Genomic DNA, 19207 nt, shown 5'->3' on the forward strand with positions numbered 1-19207 from the left:
TTATGATGTCATTGCGTTGTAATATTTTCTTAGATACAAAATATTCCCAGTCACCAAATATCCACTTTTTCTCTGGATGTCTCTTTGATGGAAGAAAAAAATCCTCCTGCAATTTCAAAAGGATGTGTAGACTTTTTATAGGCACTGTATCTAATTTGGGTGACTTTTAACCCCTTCCTCAGTATCTTAAATTCTGGGTGGATGTTTATATCTTTTCACAACAGTTTTGTTAGTTAGCCCTAACTTTGACCTGGTCGTTCCAAATTATTAAGTTCTGTTCTTGTCAAGTCAACCTTATGCCCGGAATGACTAGGGTGGTCATTTGTTGTCTTGGTGTGTAATAGACTCTCTCTTTAGTCAGTTCACTGTTAATTAAGATGACAGTCCTTTATAATTCACTGGTATAACTCAGAATTCAGTCCTGGCCCATGTGGAGCACAACCTACCCAAATCATGATACTGTCACCACCATGTTTAACACAGTTAGTATTTTACCTAGAATTTAGATGTAAATAAATAAATAAGAACACACTTTCCCTCTCACTCTGTGATGAAAACCCTTTTTGTCCACTTTTCTGCCAGGTTTGGACGCCTTTCATTGGATAGCCAATGAAAGATCAGCTGTTAGTTGTTTTGCAACATCCGTGTCCATGTGTGGTTGATGACTACTCATCAACAAACACCAGCATATCACTGCTCATCAGAAAACCCTTGTGAAAAGAGTGTAAAAGAATAGAGGCAATTGAACAGCATCCTCCGCAAGTCCAGTTTAATCCCCTGAAAGTCCTCATTCATCCTCCAGCACCTCTTCATTCTGGTACTCTTCGGGGAGTACAGTCTCAGGTCATGGTCAGATGGCTGCTGAGCGGAAGTTCGGTAAACGTAATGGCTGTCTTTCTGTCGGACAATGGGGTGAGCCAGGCGATAGGGGTGGATGAGACCGGCTTAATGCTCCGTGTCATGCATGTTAATGTAACAGGCACCGAGGGAGCGCCGGTCGGAGTGCTTTGGGATTATTTATCACAAAACATTTGTATTCTACCGTCGGAGAACGGTTGATCCCGGATAGCTGCACACTAATCCCCCACTCCGTTAATTAAAAAGAAGGGGAAAGCAATGTAACTGGTGGTGGTGGTGTTTTTTTTTCTTCTTTTTCTAGAAATGTAATCATTTCTGGAGAAGCTTAACCATCTGCTTGAGGTTAAGTCTACAAGCAGATTGTGTCTCTGCTTTTTTAAACCTGGGGGATTTTATTTCCCTTTGCTTTTTTTCCTAAAAAGGGGAGGGTGTTGTATTTAGGGGTTAGGGTGAAGATGGTCTGGAACTATTGCTCATAAGGGAATTACAATGGATATATTCTATGCATGATTTTCCTCTAAAATACTGTCATTTGATAGAAGGAACTGTATTTATTTGTAAATAGTGACCTTGGTCCAAAGCAATTTAAATTCTAGACTGAATGTGCACAGACTACCTCCATCTCCTGATTGCTGGGTTATTTTCTTCTTTGCTTGAGAGAAAAAATTTCAAACAGCCACTATTTCCAAATGGAAGCATTCCCAACAGTACCGTTTGATTTTTCTTTTGAAATGAAAAGATCACAGCAACAGCAGACATCAGCATCACTTCTCTGATCACTCTCACAGAGGACCAACCGCCAACCCAATTTTCAACAGAGGATGCAGTCCTCAGGTTTTAGGGCCAATTTATTAGAAAATAGCATCTAGTGCAATAGAAAATGCTGCTCCCAGGACGAATGAAATATTTGTTTTTTTTTTCCTTCTCTCATCTCACTCCTTTCCCCCTCCTCCTCCCCCGTAGCTGCAAACAAGCCCAGTTATACCCGGGGGCCAAGGCTGTGTCGTCAGTCCCAAGAAGACACTTTCACATTTGAAGCTCCAGTTTTACATTAGGATGCTGCTCATGTCTTTCTGGAGACGAACTTGAATTCACAAAGGCATCCTTTAATTCCTCTTTTACTCTTCCCTTCGCCCTCTCTGTTCTTCAGTGATCGTCTGTCTGACTAGGATTCACGGGAAATAAAAGATTAGATAGGAACAAACATGCGCTGGCTCCGAAGGGTTGTTCTTTTCATCGCGTAAAAACAAAAAACAAAACCAAACAAACAAAAAAGAAAAAAAATAGCTGCGGTACTTCCAACCACTGGGGTCATTCCTAATCTGATTTAAAGGCTTTAATCTGTCCATCATCCATGCTTGCGTTTTCTCTCCTCTTTAAACCTTGTAAACACATCACCTATGGGATATTTATCTAATCCAAACTATAATACCTGATTAAAGACAAGTGTGATTGTGGTTTTGTGACATTGCTTTTATGATGATTATGTTGATACAAGTCTTACTTACATGAATTAAAGTAATCAAATGCGTATATGTTGGCCATTTTTGATTATCGGAGTAATCATTTTAAGCTCCACAAAGTAGCTCATACTCATTTATATGTTGATTAAAAATGAATATCCTGACCTATCAAAGATTCTTTTTGTAAAAGCCCATTCGTGTGTGATGATTAATGAATGGGACTGTTTTGCAGTGTGGGCATTCATCTTCAAAGGGCTCTAATTAAAAAGCATTATGGAGTCCCGGGAGCCTACTTGTAGTGGCCACTGGGCCATTTGAGGCAAAGGGAACGAGAGCTCAGGGCTGAAGCCTGCGTGTTTTGTTTTCTGTATTACAACAAAGTTGGAACACGGGCGTTCTTCCTCTTCTGGGCTGCAGTGGAGCTGTGATCAACAGACTTAAATCATGTCGACTATCACTGTCATCGTGTAAGACACCCGGAACACCAAGACAAATCCTTATCCGTCCTCATCTGCTAAATGCATCCTAGGAAAACGACACCCACGACACACTTTGTCCCCTAATCCAAATCTGCCTCTGACGTCTGGTGTCAAATTTGCGCCTTCTCGTCTCTTTAATGGGTCAGACACGAGGATGGGAAAGAGTTAAACGTCTACAGTAATTAGAGTCGCACTTCGCGTTGGCGTCCTCCAATACGGAACAGTGAGAGGCGTCCTCTCCCCTCCACTTCTCCAGTCCCACACAAGCTCTCTCTCTCTCTCTCTCTCTCTCTCTCTCTCTCTCTCTCTCTCTCTCTCTCTCTCTCTCTCTCTCTCTCTCTCTCTCTCTCTCTCTCTCTCTCTCTCTCACACGCACACACACACACACACACACACACACACACACACACACACACACACAGACGCGCCTGCCCACCATCACCCCCGAGCGCCTAATACACTGGAAAATCAAAGCACGAGCCCTCCTCGTTCACACACCGCCAGTATTGCGCGTGGGGTACAACACAGAGAGAGCCGTTTTTACTCTCCTCTTTCATTTTTCTCCACTCTTTAGTGTTGCAAAGTTATCTACACACAGAGATGCAGCAAACCTAACATCTGAAGATCTTTTTTTTAACACTTTGTGTCTTTATTTTTGCAGCTAAACAGCTGGATGACTTTATGAGGGGAAAGATGTCTGGGTGAGGTGATTTTTACGCACGCTGCTGAAATGGATCATAGACTCTCCAGAGGCAGCTGGGTACCAGTAACAGGTCTGGTCATATGTCTACTTCTATGTGCGTGTGTAGTGGACCTTGTTCTTGCGCAAATTCGATACTCTATCCCCGAAGAGCTGGAGCACGGAGCCTTTGTGGGCAACATCGCAGAGGACCTGGGTCTGGATGTGGCCAAACTGTCAGCCCGCCGGTTCCGTATCGTCTCCGGCGCAAAGAGGCAGTATTTAGAAGTGAACTTGGAGAACGGCATCCTCTTTGTCAACGAAAAGATAGACAGAGAGGAGCTGTGTGAACGAAGTCCGGGCTGCTTTCTGCACTTGCAAGTGGTCATTGAAAACCCATTAGAACTGTACAGAGTAGAAGTGGAAATTTTAGACGTGAACGACAACTCCCCCAGTTTCCCGTGGAGTGAGTTTAACCTCGACATCACCGAGTCCGCCGCGCCCGGCTCACGGTTCCCGCTGGAGAGCGCGCAGGACCAGGACGTGGGCACCAACTCGCTGCGCTCCTACCAGCTGAGCGCAAACCAGCACTTTGTACTCAACATCCAGACGCGCAACGACGGAAGCAAGTTTGCCGAGCTTGTGCTGGACACCCCACTGGACAGAGAACAACAGAAAAGGCACGAAATGGTCCTCACTGCGTTTGATGGCGGCTCGCCGGAGCGCTCCGGGACAGCGTTGATAACTATTACAGTGTTAGACGCGAACGATAACGTGCCCGTCTTTGACCGCTCAGTTTACAGAGCAAGTCTGGTAGAGAACGCACCGAGAGGGACGCTGGTGCTGAAACTGAACGCCACAGACTTGGATGAAGGCTCAAACGGGGAGGTTACTTATGCGTTTAGCGGCCACGCACCACTCAAGGTGCGCGAACTATTCAGCGTGGATCCATACATGGGTGAAATTCGAGTGAAGGGCGTCGTGGACTATGAAAAAGCCAGCGTGTATGAGCTTTACGTGCAAGCCAAAGACAGGGGACCGTCGGCTGTGGCGGTGCACAGTAAAGTGCTGGTAGACATCCTGGATGTGAATGACAACGCCCCCGAGGTCATCCTCACATCCGTGTCCACACCTGTGCAGGAAGACGCGCCGCCGGGCACGGTGATAGCCGTGATCAGTGTGATGGACCGGGACTCGGGAGAGAACGGGAACGTAGACTGTCAGATTCCGAGCAACGTCCCCTTCCAGCTCCATTCATCTTTTAAAAACTATTATACTCTGGTTACGAGCGAGTTCCTGGACAGGGAAGCGGTGTCAGAGTACAACGTCACCCTCACAGCTCGGGATTTAGGCTCCCCTTCGCTCTCTACCAGGAAAACGATCCTCGTCCAAGTATCTGACATTAACGACAACCCCCCGCGGTTCTCGCAACCTTCATACACAGTTTATGTGACCGAGAATAACGCCCCGGGCGCTTCCATTTGCTCCGTAAGTGCCTTCGACCCCGATTCTAACCAGAACGCCTATCTGTCTTATTCCATCCTCGAGGGTCAGATCCAGGGCATGCCCGTGTCCACTTACGTCTCCATCAACTCCGACAACGGCAACATATATGCACTGCGCTCCTTTGATTATGAGCAACTTAGAAACTTTCAGATTCTGGTCCAGGCGCAGGACGCCGGCTTCCCTCCTCTCGCCAGCAACGTGACAGTGAACGTCTTTGTCTTGGACCAGAATGACAACGCACCTGTTATTGTATCCCCTCAGCCCAAAAACGGCACCGTGGCCACAGAGGTGGTCCCGCGGTCAGTGGACGCCGGGTATCTGGTGACCAAAATAACAGCGCTAGACGCGGACGCGGGGCAGAACTCCCGGCTGTCCTACCAGGTGATCCAGGCCACGGACCCGGGGCTGCTCAGCGTGGCTCTGTACACGGGGGAAATCCGAACTATCCGCCGCCTGGTAGAAAGAGACGCAACAAGACAAAGGCTGGTGATATTAGTCAAGGACAACGGACAGCCGCCGCTGTCCGCCACCGTTTCCATTGTCCTCACAGTGGTGGACAGCGTGCCGGAGTCGCTGTCAGATTTCGGAGACCTCACACTGAGCCCACAGCCCCCCTCGAACCTGGCAGTCTACTTGATCGTGTCACTGAGCACGATATCCCTGATATTCCTGGTGGCTATCATCGTGCTGGCCGCGGTCAAGTGCTACAAGGACAGGGAGACCCACAGCGGGTACAACCTGCCTCCGCTCGCCTGCTGCTGCTGCGGGGGCTTTCAGCCCGAGCCGCCCGCGGAGGTGTTCAAAAAATCCAACCTCAACCTGCAGATTTCATCCGCGGCCAAAGTCCCCACGAACTGTATGGAGGTGAATGGAAATAGCAGTCTCTCCCAGTCTTATTGTTATAAAGTGTGTCTGACCCCCGAATCAGCCAAAAGTGACTTTATGTTTCTGAAGCCGTGCAGCCCGAGCACACCGCGGAACAACGAGGCGAAGAGCGCGGAAAACCCGTGGAGCGCGCACAGTCGGAGCGCGTCCGTGAACAACGGAGCAACTACTCCCAGCGAGGTAGAGTGAAAACCCCATTTAGTATGAGACTTATAGGAGCTTGCGTTGTTGTTTTCATTTTAGTTTACTCATTGGTACAATAAAACCTCCCTCAAAAGGAATCTACACATCGTCATTCTAACCTATATGAAGGTCAAATCACGCCTGCACGGGACTTCAAAGTCAACTTAAAGAAAAAGATGTGCGTAAGATTAGTGCTTAAACAACATTATATTTCTACAGTCATAATTCATATTATTAAAGAATAGTCATCCGGTTTTACTGAGACGTATTGATAGTGTTGTGCACATGCAGGGACTTAAAACTGATGACAATAATATAATTGACATCTTAATGAAAGTGTGAAGCCCCATTTTGCGAGGAGCATATGCTGCGAACAGACCGTGTTTTAGGATGAAATTAAATGTCAGCTATTGTGTGAGAGGAAGAAGAGAGCTCTTCCAGTATTGCTAACAAATCAAGTGTTTAATACTCAAGCACAAACTATCTGTAATAGACTGTGACCTGTGAACAATCAAGCAGTGTCACTAAATGCTTATCATGGACTGAGGTGGAACACACATGCACCTGCTTCCAGCACATTCACCTGAGTTTGAACATGAAAGCAACGTTGGATACAACAGCGAATAGTGGTAGTTTGGATTCAGGCAATTATTGCTTTGCCACAAGCCTTCTTGCGCTCAAACTAATAATATAGGACAGATAACCTCACTAACTGTGCCTCAAGGGCACAAGTCCGACCGAACCACTTAAAACGGGGGTGGAGAGAAGGGGGAGGTTGTCAATTATTGATGAAAAATGGCAAATGACCGGTTTTGGAGAGACAGGGGAGGACATCGAGGAGGGGGCAAGGAGAAGTGGGGGGGATACAAGGACATGGCTGGACTGAGACGTGGACAGCCTGTAGATCGGTCCCGGCGTTGTCCTTTGAGAGGGAGAGAGAGAGAGATAGAGAGAGAGAAAGAGAGAGACAGAGAGAGAGGCGTAGCTTCATATTTGTTAAGCGAGGACGGAGGAGCAGAGCGAGGTAATCGAAGAAGAGGGAGGGAAGGAGACAATGAGAGAGGGCATTTTGTTTTCTAATTTTACCAGACGGAACAGCACAGCTTAAATGTGTGCGTAATGCTGATTTTCCTCTCCGCATTCCCCCCCAAACGCACAGGGACAAAGAGTCAGTGCCCTCACACCAGAATCCACCAAGCAGAATGAGAAATGTCACGGGCACAAACACCTCTGGCCACAAGGGAGGGATTTCGAGGTCACGGTTATTGTTCCGCCTGCAGCTATGCTCCTTCAGGAGAAAGTGTCCTTCCTCTTATTAATTGGTTCCACTAATTCACCCACAGTCCCTTAGTGTATACTTATGAGTCCTCGTGAGGTCGTCAGTGACACATAAAAGACGGATCACTCGTAAAATGTTTTAGCATTACATAAACTACAGGCCGTGTAGGGATGAAAGTGAAAAGGGAGATTAAATACATGTTTATGACATGTGCAATGCGTGCAAATACTTCACTGTAGGAATGCAGAGCTGTGCATTTACAGCTACGAGAGCCGAAAACTTTTCAAGGCTCTCCCAGAGACTTTTAATTAAAAACCTTGCTGGAGGAGCATCAGGCAAATATTAATGTAAAATGATGCATAAAATCCACAAAACAATGACGTGTGTAATTTTCTTAATTTCTTCCCTGGCACGGTTTCCTTTGAAGATTAAAATCATGTTTCGTTTCATCCCGGTGGGGTTCTAATTGGTTTTGTGCATAGTTGGCAAAGAGAGTATTTTAAATACCGATTCTAATACGCTTACCTCGCATTCTCTTTGTTAACAGCTGCTGGTGAATTAATAGAACATGGAATCCATACCATGAGCCTCAAATCCGGAAAAAATATCACTCGGGTGCCCCCCTTCACCCTTTCTGCTGCGCAGCCGAGGATAAAAGCAAAACTTTATAACAGGCGAATCATAGCTGAAGGCGCCGCTCATTATGTGTCCTGCCAACGTCCACAGGGTGGCGCCCACGATCCATCTAAAAAGAGGGTCTATTTCAAGATCTAACGAGTCCCAGCTCCTGTCACTCATCACGGATGAGGGATAAAGACATTGTACAGTAGACATTTTATTTTTAATTATTAATTATTGGACAGCAAGGGAATCATTCATGAAAAAAGTTCCCTTCCAGCTGGAAGGGATTATTTTGCTCGAATAATGGCAGTCAAGTTTTAATTATTAATGGTTTTGTACTTTTTGTTGCAGCTGAAGCAACCAAATACAGACTGGACTCTCACAAAGAACCAGAACTCATCAATCAAAAGGTAACTTTTTGTCCGTTTTTGCCTTGGTGATGAAACAAATATATGTGATGAAAATAACAATGTTGCAAATCTTAAATATTCTGCAATTTGACTTTTTAGTTACAACTCTATAAATATGGATGGCACCCTGGTGCATAAGGCCATGCATGCAGACCCAGAAAATTACATCACCTCCATGGCCCCTGGGCAGTACTGGACCTGGGGTACCCATATGAAAGGCATGAAAGGTACTTAATGCTGTATGTAAAGCTACTTCCATCAAAATTACACACATGCAACCACACAATGTTACCCTGTGCTGTAATATCATAATATTTTTCTCAATCCCTTCAACTGCTTAATGCGGGTTATATTCAACACAGTTAAAGACATAACGTAATTGTTTGTCATGCTTGTGTTCTGCAGATGACAATAGCGCCTGTAAGCAAGGTCAGTGGTTTTAACTACAGTTGCATCTCTTTTTTTTGGTCTTCCTTACAGAATATAAGATGTCTCCCTCACCCAGTGGACTCTCCTCTCGCCCCTGGACTCCTCGGTGCACACCTCCTCCCCAACAGCAGCAGCCGTCCATCCCCCCCCACCCACACCCGCACCCACCACCCGACTACCACCACAATGTGTACATCCCCGGAACTCCGTCAGGCTTTTGCACGTTGCGGCCCACTGCACAGCGAAGTGAGCTGGATGTCCACAACTCGTTCTCAACTTTTGGCAAGAAGAGACGTCTTCAGATGTCCCCCCAGGGAGAAGCTGCTATGATAAATAATGACCTGTACAATGACTGACTGTTCAGATGCTGCCTTGATGGATGATTAAAAAAGGAAGAACAACCACATATGAAAACAGAGGGACAGACCATTAATAAATTAAATTGAAAAATAATTTATAAGTTGTATGGAAATACAGAAGATCAATAATTCCCCCAAAGAAGAAAAATAATGAGAGGTCTGATGGATATTTATGTGACATGCTACTGCAACACTGTTATTGTATATGTCTGTTATTATTACTATTATTGTCATCACTGCTGTTATTGTTATGATTACTATAATTTAGACAATCAAACTGGTGCAGTATTTCCATACATAATGTTTTGAAAAGCATACATGGACAATAATCTTGCACATACTTGTGAATTTATATTTTTGGTTATATCAAAAGGAAAGGCTCCTTTTTTGTATGTTTGTTTGCTAACAATGCTTGTGTAAATATGACAAATATTATGTAAATGTATATTCAAGCTGCACAATGATGCAGACTACTGTAATGATGGGACATTTTTCCCAAACATGTAATATATGCATTTATGAAAATAAAGTATTTTTTTCACCTGGTCTTTTCTTATGTTTTTCTAAACATTCTCGTGTCATCAGCCGCAACACAAGGTTGTACTGACCCACACACGCAAATAGGATTCCATGGATCTACATAGATAAAGTCGTTGCGTGTGAGTTTCTCAGATCTATGCTTAATTACCATGAGTCAATTATTTTGGAGTGGAAAAGTTCTGCAACTTCTCTTACAAGGGCAGAAAGCTTTTTGCCTTTGTAAGCTGTTTTCCACAGTGAGGAATAAACACAGTAAAATGCTAACATATGCTAATTGGAGTGCTTGCATTTCCATTTGCCCGCAGAGAATACCGGGGTTCATTAACTGAACAAACAGAACCTCCTCTCTCGAAATATCACTTTAATTAAGACGACGAAACACGAATACAAGCATCTGGGGAAGTGTGGGATCAACTGCAAATGCCACACCTGAATAAAAGCTGAGGAGCCTGTGGCTTCTTTCTCTCTCTCTCGCTCTCTCTCTGTGCCCTTTCATTTCAAACTTCTTGGGGAATTAGTTCCTACCAGCAACAGATGAGAGCAGGCCAGCGGCCAGAAGTGAGCAGGATAATTAGGTTGTCCTGTGGCTTGAAATGAAATAATTTTGTTAATAAGGAAACCGGTGTCCACAGAGAGCTTGGAGGAGAGAAGGTTAACCTTCTCTGCAGGAAGGTGATCCACTGGGACAATTGGAGGGGCAGCCATTTTTAGACCAGTTTGTCTTATCTTCAGTCACAAATGGCACTGTTTAAATACAAGTTTACAAAACTGGTCAAAGAACAACCTTAAAGCTAGAAATATATTCAGAAACTAAAATGTAAAGACTGCAAACGAGTATTGGGTTCACGTATACTGTATACTAGTTTATTTTAAATACTGGCAAATCCAAATATCACTGCGAAATTGAAAGTCCTAAAAGTTATGACAATTACCCTGTTTAAACACAAGTAATTTGTGACATGACCATTTTGGTCATTCGTAAAGGGAGCTGTCCTTTGCCATGGTGCTGAAATTACTGCAGTACTGGCCTTTCTCTGTCTTGCTGCAATATGCATAGTTGTCCAGCAGAGAGCGCATCAAGTACTGTCTCTCTATTTTTGCCCCATGGACTCCTGTAACCTCTCAGAACAATCCATTTTGTCGTGTTTTTTTCCCTAATAATTGACAAGAAAAGTTATATGGTAGAAATTATGTTTATGGAAAAAACATAAAAATACCTCAAACTTTTTTATTTACTTATAGTACATATTTACTTAACTCATTAGTCATAGTAGCAATATAGCAATTAAAAGTTACAGTTAAAGTTACATAAAACTACTATAAAGACTACAGTGCAGCTCAGATTTTTTTTTTAAATGAATCATTTTACTATTGTTGGATATGTTAATCATCAACAATGTTTCTATATTCATGATGTGCTTAAGTAATATCTTATTGTTTTAAGCTAGTAAGAAGCCAAAGTTGTACAGAAATACAAAAAGAAGTACTCTGAAATGGTGGTTTCTAATGAAAAGTTAAGTGCAAGTCAAGTACAAGTCACATCAAGCACATAGGGGCATTTTCTTAAAAATATTCAACTCTTGTTTCAGACCAGGTTAATTAATGGGAGTCACTTTTGTTAGAAACAATACTTTGTGTCCAAGTTGAAATCTTGTGTAAGAAACTGTGAGTGAGCAGGGTTGTGAGGCAAGTATTTAAACAGGCAGACTCAGATGAGAAGATCTATACTCCATCTTGTAATTTCTCTGAGACAATACTGCTGATAGAAACACAGTGCCATTCCTCTGCCATCGGCCATGAATGTTTTAGTCCAGACAAATCTGACTTTGTGATAGAAAGGTCTACTGTCAGTAGGGATCTTCTTTCTACTTTCAAGAACCTCCATGAGCCATGTCCTTAAATATCTATAAGCACCCTAAAACTCCTTACTCACACTTTATTTTCACTTCTACAGCAGTTCTATTTTGATTATTCATTTAAATATATTTAAACAGATTAAGCACTTTATGCACAAGTTAAAGTTTTCTGCAGATTGAAGCTTGAATATTTTTCCTCACTTGTAAGTGGCTTTTCAATAAAAGTGTCTGCTAAGTGATAACATTTAAATGTCATTGAGACACTTTTATGAAGTTGTACATACAGCCCATATGTACAATTTAAAATAAACATGTGGAAAAATGTGTTGGTATCATTTTATTAAAGAAAAACAATAACCCCCAATGATCTCTGAAATATTTGAAACTGACAAAAGCAATGAAAGATAATGATTTACTGAAAACAGACTAATGAAAATAATTTAAAAATCATTAAAAAATCAACTAAAAGAATGTGGCCATGACAAAATACCTCATAGCCCAAGAAGAAATTGAAAATTATTTGACCATAGTGACATGTTCAACTCACTGTCACCTGCAATTAGAATCAAAGGTGTCTTCAATCTTACAGTCAGCCAGTCTACTTATTTAAACATAACTCTTTTTTATATATCATGGAGTGCACCACACTGATCCTGGACCAGAAACAGCAAAGTAGAAAGTTGTCTGAGGAATTCAGTAACAAAATGATAGACATAAACGTAAAGGCTAGAAGACCATATCAGAACAGCTTGATTCCAGTGACAACAGTTTTTCATTTTTCATCTGGATTTTCATCCAGAATTTTAGGGATAAAGGGACTGTAGCCAACCATCTTGGATGTGGCCACAAGAGGAAAATTAAAGACAAATTGGTGAGACTGATAAAGTACAAATGGTGACCAAAGAACCCAGAACAACTTTCCTTGAGATCACACCATCCATTACTGATAGAGCCAAAGTAGACAACTGAGGACAACTCGACTGTTGAAAGCAAATCATAAAAAGGCCAAAATAGATTTGGTCAAACCGCAATAGTTCTGGGAGAATGTTCTTTGGATAGATAAGACAAAACTGGAGCTTCTTGTCATGTCACATCAGCTCTATGGCCAGCGATGCAAAAATGAATAAGTCAAAGAAAAGAAAAGAACACTATTGTCAGTTTTCAAGTTATTTCAGTGACCATTGTGGGTTTTCTTTCTTTAATGGACCAACAAAATTGTCCATGTCTGTCCTGGACCAGGGTTGAAACATACTGGTTTATAGAGACCTCAAATTGAGCATCACCTTGTAAAGAGGAAAAATGCTTGATATATATATTTTCTTTAAATATCATTTATACACAATAAATACACTTTTGATTAAAAGCTTTAAGCCTCTTCTTTTTCCTCCTTTTTTTCTTCTGGGTCGTCTCCTCCTCCTTCTCATTTTACTCCAGCAGATGGCATCATTGAGTAATAATCATTTCATCCTCAAACATCAAGAGTATTACAGGAGGGAATCATTTTCAAAAGTATCATAATACTGTAGAGTTGACGTTTACATTAACGTAAATCACAACAGTGACAGGTAAAGGAGGCTGAGGCTGAAACATAAACACAGTGGATGCAGGAAAAAGGAGCCCTGGTTCTTCTTTTGTCCTATTTTGAGACAAGCAAAAGAGAGAAAAAAGAGAAAACAAATAAGCAAACAAAAAAGTCCAGCATTCCATTTACACCCAAAGCCATTTTTTTAGCATTCATTTTTAATAAAAAACAACAGGCCTGTATATTTTTCCCAAATACACACTCTCCCACTTGATTCCAGTCTCCAACCTTTTTTTTTCAGCAGTGTCACTCTTTTGAGACCAATGTGCAGCTTTAAACTTTAGTTTAATTGTAAATATACATAAACCTCACTACTGATAATTTACAGTTACAGTGAAGCAACGAAACAAGATCAAAGAGTTACCACTTCCAACACACGATGAACGAAGTTGGATAATTCTATTCTGATATTGATTGGCGTCACAGAATTCTATAAATCTAAACAGTTCACCGATGACACATATTCAGAGCTATATCCCAACAAGTTATAGCCCCCTAACTTTTTTCTTTTAATTGCTGGATTTTTTTTTTTTGTTTAAATTCACCTCGGAAAATTAAATATGATCTCAAAAAACAGAAAAGGTTATTGTTTTCACTTTATGTACCCTCAAATATGTTCATTGGTCATGACAGATTTGATTTTGTAGCATTTTGATTTCCGTTTCATAAATACTGACATCAGTGCTTTAATAAGTAGGCTCCAATTACTCTTTATAATATTTATAAAGGGGGAAATAATATTTCCAACTGTTGACATGTCACTTGTTAAGTACTGTTGATCAGTATTAGCTATGTTTTAACATAAGCATAAATAATATTCAGACAATTATAATTTCAGTAAATTTATCAAAAACATACCAGGTAAACAAGCATTTCCAAAATCAATCATATATCACTTTAAAATGATCCCAAACATTGTCATCAAGATTTTTAAAAATAAACCAAACTGGCTATAAAATGTATTTGAAGCCTCAGACAGGTTTGTCAAATTAAATTTGCCAGAGGTAATACCTGCTTTGTGCTCATGTAACTGGCATTATTAAGCAACCTCCTGACCAGATATGTTGGGAATCTGTCAGGACCAGGCGTATACACAGGACACAGATGCAGAGTATCAGAGTCTTTAATAGATATTTCAGTTTAATCCCAAGGCTGAGAAAAAAAGCAGGCTATGAAATATTTTCTATAACGTGCTTCTTCAACAAGAAGCAGGTTTAATCAATACCAAAACCCAAAATCACTCCACATGGAGGAAACAAAAGGCTATGCAAAAATTAACTAGAAAATTCCACTAGGATATAAGACTTACAACTAAAAATCTCTCACTTGGAGGAAACTGATAAGAACTGTGGCAACAACTGTGATCCAAAACTGTGAAGACGGCTGGGGTGAAGCACATGAACCAAGAAAAACACTGGCACAAGACCAGGGGAGACGCAGAGTATTTGAACACATGAGGGTAATGAGGAGCAGGTGAAAACAATCAGGAATCAGGGAGGGCAATCAGACCGGTGACACATGAGGAAGGGCAAGTGACCTGAAACGAGAGGAGAGGTACTTCTTTCAAAATAAAACAGGAAATGACAAGACAAAAAGGCCCAGGACAAGACAACCCCACCACGGTGTGACAGAATCAGCCTGAAAGGAAACAGTGTGATTGGTCACTCACTACTATATGGTACCAGTGTGAAAGCAGAATATTGCATTTAGTAGAGAGCAGATAATGTATATTTCTCTGTTCCAAAATCATTTAGAATATTATCCACCACATTTATATCATATATATCACCACATTTGAATCTGAAGGAGGGCAGGCGTTTTGCTATCAGGCACCGTTACTATGGAACCAACTTCCAATCTGGGTTAAGGAGGCTGACACCACTACCACCTTTAAAACCAAATTTAAAACCTTTCTGTTTAGTAAAGCCTATAGCCTAGTTAGTATTAAGTAAACCTCTAGTTAGTGTTCAGTAAACATCTAGTTAGTGTTAGTAAACCTCTACGCTGATACAAATATTGTGCTGATACTTTAAAAAAATAAGTCAACTTTTTGCATGATATTATTATGTAGATCAAGAAAGACTAGTCTTTGTATAAAGTACTTAATTTTATGTATGTGAATAATACATTTTGCAAGTACAGTCAGCTTAATTGTGTTAATTTTACTTCATTTATCAAAATTAAGTTGACTTTTAAAAGAAAAAAAAGAGAAAAAAAAGAAAAAAGGGAAAAAGAGAAAAAAAGAAGAAAAAAAGAGAAAAAAGGAAAAAAAGAAAAAGGAAAAAAGAAAAACAAAAGAGAAAAAAAGAACAAAGAGAAAAAAAGAAAAAAGGAAAAAAAGAAAAAAAAGATAAAAAGGAAAATAAAAATTAAAAATCAAGTTGACTTTACTTGCAAAAGTTAAGTTGACTTTACTTATGACTGAATTTTGTACATACTAAAAATTAAGTAGTTTATACAAAGATATTTTTTACTGTTGTGTTCTACAAAAAAAAACAAATAAAGCATGTTTCATCTAAACGTTGGTCAATCTGCCCAATAAATTAAAATTGTTAAAGGAAAAGTAAATATAACAAGATCATTGTTTGTTGTTTGTGTGTAAATGAAAAGATTTCATAAATACTGCGGATACTGCTTTTTGAACAAATGTAGATTAAGTTCAAAACTAGATGTATTCATGTAAAGCAACAAACTTCATTTTTAATTGTTAATATCACATATTTAAATATGTTATATTTGCATGCGCTTCAGTGTAGTTAGTGTAAACTCTAATGTGTTAGAGTCAGTAGTCATAGCTGCAGCTATAACAAGACTATAATAGTTAGTCTCTCAAACATAGCTTTGTGGTAGATATGCTGCTATAGAGCAACGCTGCAGGAGGACACCGACATGATCCACTGACCTCACCCTTCTCTTCTCCTCCTCCATTTTTTATTAATTATAAGTATCTCATAGTTGTCCATTGTTCTTGTAGTTTGTTTTTGGTTTTTCTCTCACTAAGGGAATATTTACCTGCCATTGTTTATGTTATGTTTGTGTAATAATTACTCGGGGGTCATGTTCTGGGTCTCTGGAAAGCACCTATAGAGACAACTTCTGCTTAGACGCTATATAAATTAAATTGAATTGAATTGGAAAAAAAAGTTTTCTCTTTGTAATATGCTGCACTCCTTAATTCTATGAGTACAAACATGACATACATTTACACCATGTTCTTCTCTGTGTACAGACATTATAGAGCTCACGGGGCTCTCTGGGTTTAAGATTAATTTTGATCAAAACAACCAAGAAAAACCTGCCCGCAGATTGTTCCCTGTAAAAAATATATGAGCAACATCAACATAATTCTGTGTGAAATGACACTACACTACCGTACATGTCACTGTGCAGTTTAGTCACATGGTGTCACTATTGGCCATTACAGCAAGATCCATCTCCTTTTTTGAAGCGATGACACACCTATTTGCGCGGAGTGTGTTGGACACGGCGTCTTCTGGGCAACATGTTTTTCTTTCTTTTTTTAATTCTTAAACAAATTAACAAGCCCTAATGTTAATAATTTCATTTAAGAATCACCTATTATTTTGTCAGAATTTCAAAATCAACAAAACACCACGGACGTTTAGAATCGATAGAGAATTTTCTCCTTGCAGAGGAAAGGATGACATTTTGGGGCGCTGCCTTTGTCCTGGCTGCAGTATGGCCCAGTGCTTTGTCTGTGACACGGTACTCGATAGCCGAGGAGATGGAGACCGGCTCGGTAGTGGCTAATCTGGCAGCAGATTTGGGACTGGAGCCACAACGAGAGGTAAAACTCGACATTTTTACCAGTAAAAAATATCTAGACTTTAACAAAAATACGGGAGAACTTTATATCGTGGAAAAGGTGGACAGGGAATATCTTTGTCCAGCGAAGCCAACATCCTGTTTTCTAAAGCTCGACGTTATCATAGAAAGTCCTTTACGCATCTTCAACATTGAGCTTGGAATCACGGACATTAACGATAACGCTCCACATTTTCGAAGAGACAGAGTAGAGCTCGACGTGTCCGAGTCCGCAACACCAGGAGAAAGATTTTCGCTGCCTAACGCCGTAGATCCAGATGTGGGCGTCAATACAATTAAAACATACAAACTCAGTGCGAGTGAACATTTCACCATTGAAATCCAGACAGGTACTGATGGCACTCAGTATGTGGATTTAGTATTGACCAAATCTTTAGATCGAGAGGAGGATGCGGTGCATAATTTAATTCTCACGGCTGTGGATGGTGGTGTACCTGTGCGCTCCGGCACTGCCAATATCATTGTGAGAGTACAGGATACAAACGACAATCCTCCTCGATTTGACGAGCAAACTTACACGATAAATATGACAGAAAACACCCCAATAGGAACACTGGCGAAGAAGCTAATCGCAACAGATATTGACGAGGGCCCAAATTCAGAGATAGTGTACTCATTCACCCTTTACACGTCGGAAAAAACCCAAGAAGTGTTTGCACTAAATCCTAACACTGGGGAGATAACGGTGAAGGGAACGATGGATTATGAAGATATGAAATTTTACGAAATGTACATTGAGGCCAGAGATAAGGGGCCAAACCCCCTGCTGGGACAGTGTAAAGTTGTTGTTCATGTGACGGATATGAATGATAATTATCCAGAAATCACCATACAGTCTGTTAAAAACACAGTGGCTGAAAACATACCAGTAGGAACTGTCATTGCTCTGATAGATATAAGTGACAGAGATACTGGGGAAAATGGAAACGTAACATTATCCATACATCAGTCCATGCCATTTGTACTTAACGAATCGTCAGATAGACCTCGGCATTACAAACTACTTGTGTCCGAGCCTTTGGATCGTGAAAAAGTACCTGAATATGTAATAATGCTGATTGTGAAAGACGCAGGCACGCCCCCTTTGTCTGATAACGAAACAATAAATGTAAATCTACTAGATGTTAATGACAACGCGCCACAGTTCCCCCAGTCGTTTTATACTATACGTGTAATGGAGAATAACGCACCTGGAGGCCTGCTCAGTTCACTCACTGCATTTGACCCTGATCTCCATGAAAACCAGTATTTAGTTTACTTCATCATAGAGAGGGAGATTGTCAACACTTCCATGTCAATGCTGTTCTCCATCAATCCAGAGAACGGTAACCTTTACGCACTGAAAACTTTTGACTATGAGATTGAGAATGAGTTTCTTTTCCACATCGAGGCCAGAGACTCTGGTTCTCCTCCACTCAGCAGTAACGTGACCGTCCACATCATTATTGTGGATCAGAACGACAATGCTCCAGTCATTGTCTCTCCATGGCGTGCACACGGCTCGGTGGTGGAGGAAAAGATCCCCAGATCCACTGATAAAGGCTCCCTGGTTGCTAAGGTGATAGCCTTAGATACAGACTCGGTTCACAACTCTCGGATTACCTACCAGTTTCTACAAGTGACTGATGCCAGTTTGTTCAGTCTGGACCAATACAACGGAGAGATCCGGACTATGAGGATGTTCAGTTACAAAGATCCACGTCACCTCAGACTGGTTGTTGTTGCCAAGGACAACGGACAGCCCGCTCTCTCAGCTACAGTCACCATCAAGCTGATCACAGTGGAGACTGCTGTTAAGACCTACTCTGACATGACTGAGATGCCTCTGGAATACGACATCTTTTCAGACCTGAACCTGTATTTGCTCATCGGTCTGGGCTCAGTGTCATTTCTGCTGCTGATCACCATCCTTGTCACCATCGTGCTCAAGTGTCAGAGTCCCAAAGGCAGTAAACCGGCTCCTCCCAGCAGGAACAGTGTGATCAGTGAGAGGAACTCCACCATTGCAGACTCCACTCTGGTCTCCAACGATGCCTACTGGTACAGTCTGTTTCTAGCTGAGACCAGGAAAGGAAAGATGGTGGTTAGACAGCCTCTGCCGAAGGGCTCCCGGTACATCGTGTCCAGTTTACCAAGAGGAACAGGACTGACCGACACTAGTGACTCAGCTGCTTCAACTCTGCAGGTAAAAAAAACATATTTATACAAATACGCATTTGTCTATGTTGTTAT

General features: G+C 41.4%; 2 protein-coding genes across 4 annotated transcripts in view; both read left to right on the forward strand.

The window, feature by feature from the left end:
• The first annotated feature begins 3305 nt into the window (after positions 1–3305).
• Positions 3306–9679, forward strand: si:ch73-233f7.1 (uncharacterized protein LOC100537710 homolog). 3 transcript variants are annotated; one of them, XM_061725250.1, is made up of 5 exons: positions 3306–5849; positions 5940–6050; positions 8305–8363; positions 8463–8590; positions 8844–9679. In XM_061725250.1, exons 1-5 carry the CDS (start codon positions 3531–3533, stop codon positions 9146–9148), a joined length of 2922 nt encoding a protein of 973 aa, XP_061581234.1. In that variant the 5' UTR covers positions 3306–3530; the 3' UTR covers positions 9149–9679. The 3 variants fall into 3 exon arrangements, with proteins under 3 accessions (XP_061581234.1, XP_061581233.1, XP_061581235.1); XM_061725249.1 differs by having other exon boundaries at positions 3306–6050; XM_061725251.1 differs by having other exon boundaries at positions 3306–6050; positions 8463–8602; positions 8844–8976.
• Positions 9680–16610: 6931 nt separating this feature from the next.
• Positions 16611–19207, forward strand: part of LOC133446984 (protocadherin alpha-C2-like) — a 48391-nt gene continuing 45794 nt past the window's right edge. Inside the window, exon 1 of the mRNA XM_061725257.1 lies at positions 16611–19160. Within this exon, the coding sequence (XP_061581241.1) occupies positions 16791–19160 (2370 nt within the window). The 5' untranslated portion in view covers positions 16611–16790. The remainder of the gene's footprint in view (positions 19161–19207) is intronic.

Source organism: Cololabis saira, chromosome 7, assembly GCF_033807715.1.
Source record: "Cololabis saira isolate AMF1-May2022 chromosome 7, fColSai1.1, whole genome shotgun sequence".
NCBI lineage: Eukaryota > Metazoa > Chordata > Actinopteri > Beloniformes > Belonidae > Cololabis > Cololabis saira.

Coding starts and splice junctions, on each gene's coding strand:
- si:ch73-233f7.1 (XM_061725249.1), top strand. CDS start 3,531: ATGGATCATAGACTCTCCAGAGGCAGCTGGGTACCAGTAACAGGTCTG. Junction 6,051..8,304: donor GAGCAACTACTCCCAGCGAG/GTAGAGTGAAAA, acceptor TTTTTGTTGCAG/CTGAAGCAACCAAATACAGA. Junction 8,591..8,843: donor CCATATGAAAGGCATGAAAG/GTACTTAATGCT, acceptor TCTTCCTTACAG/AATATAAGATGTCTCCCTCA.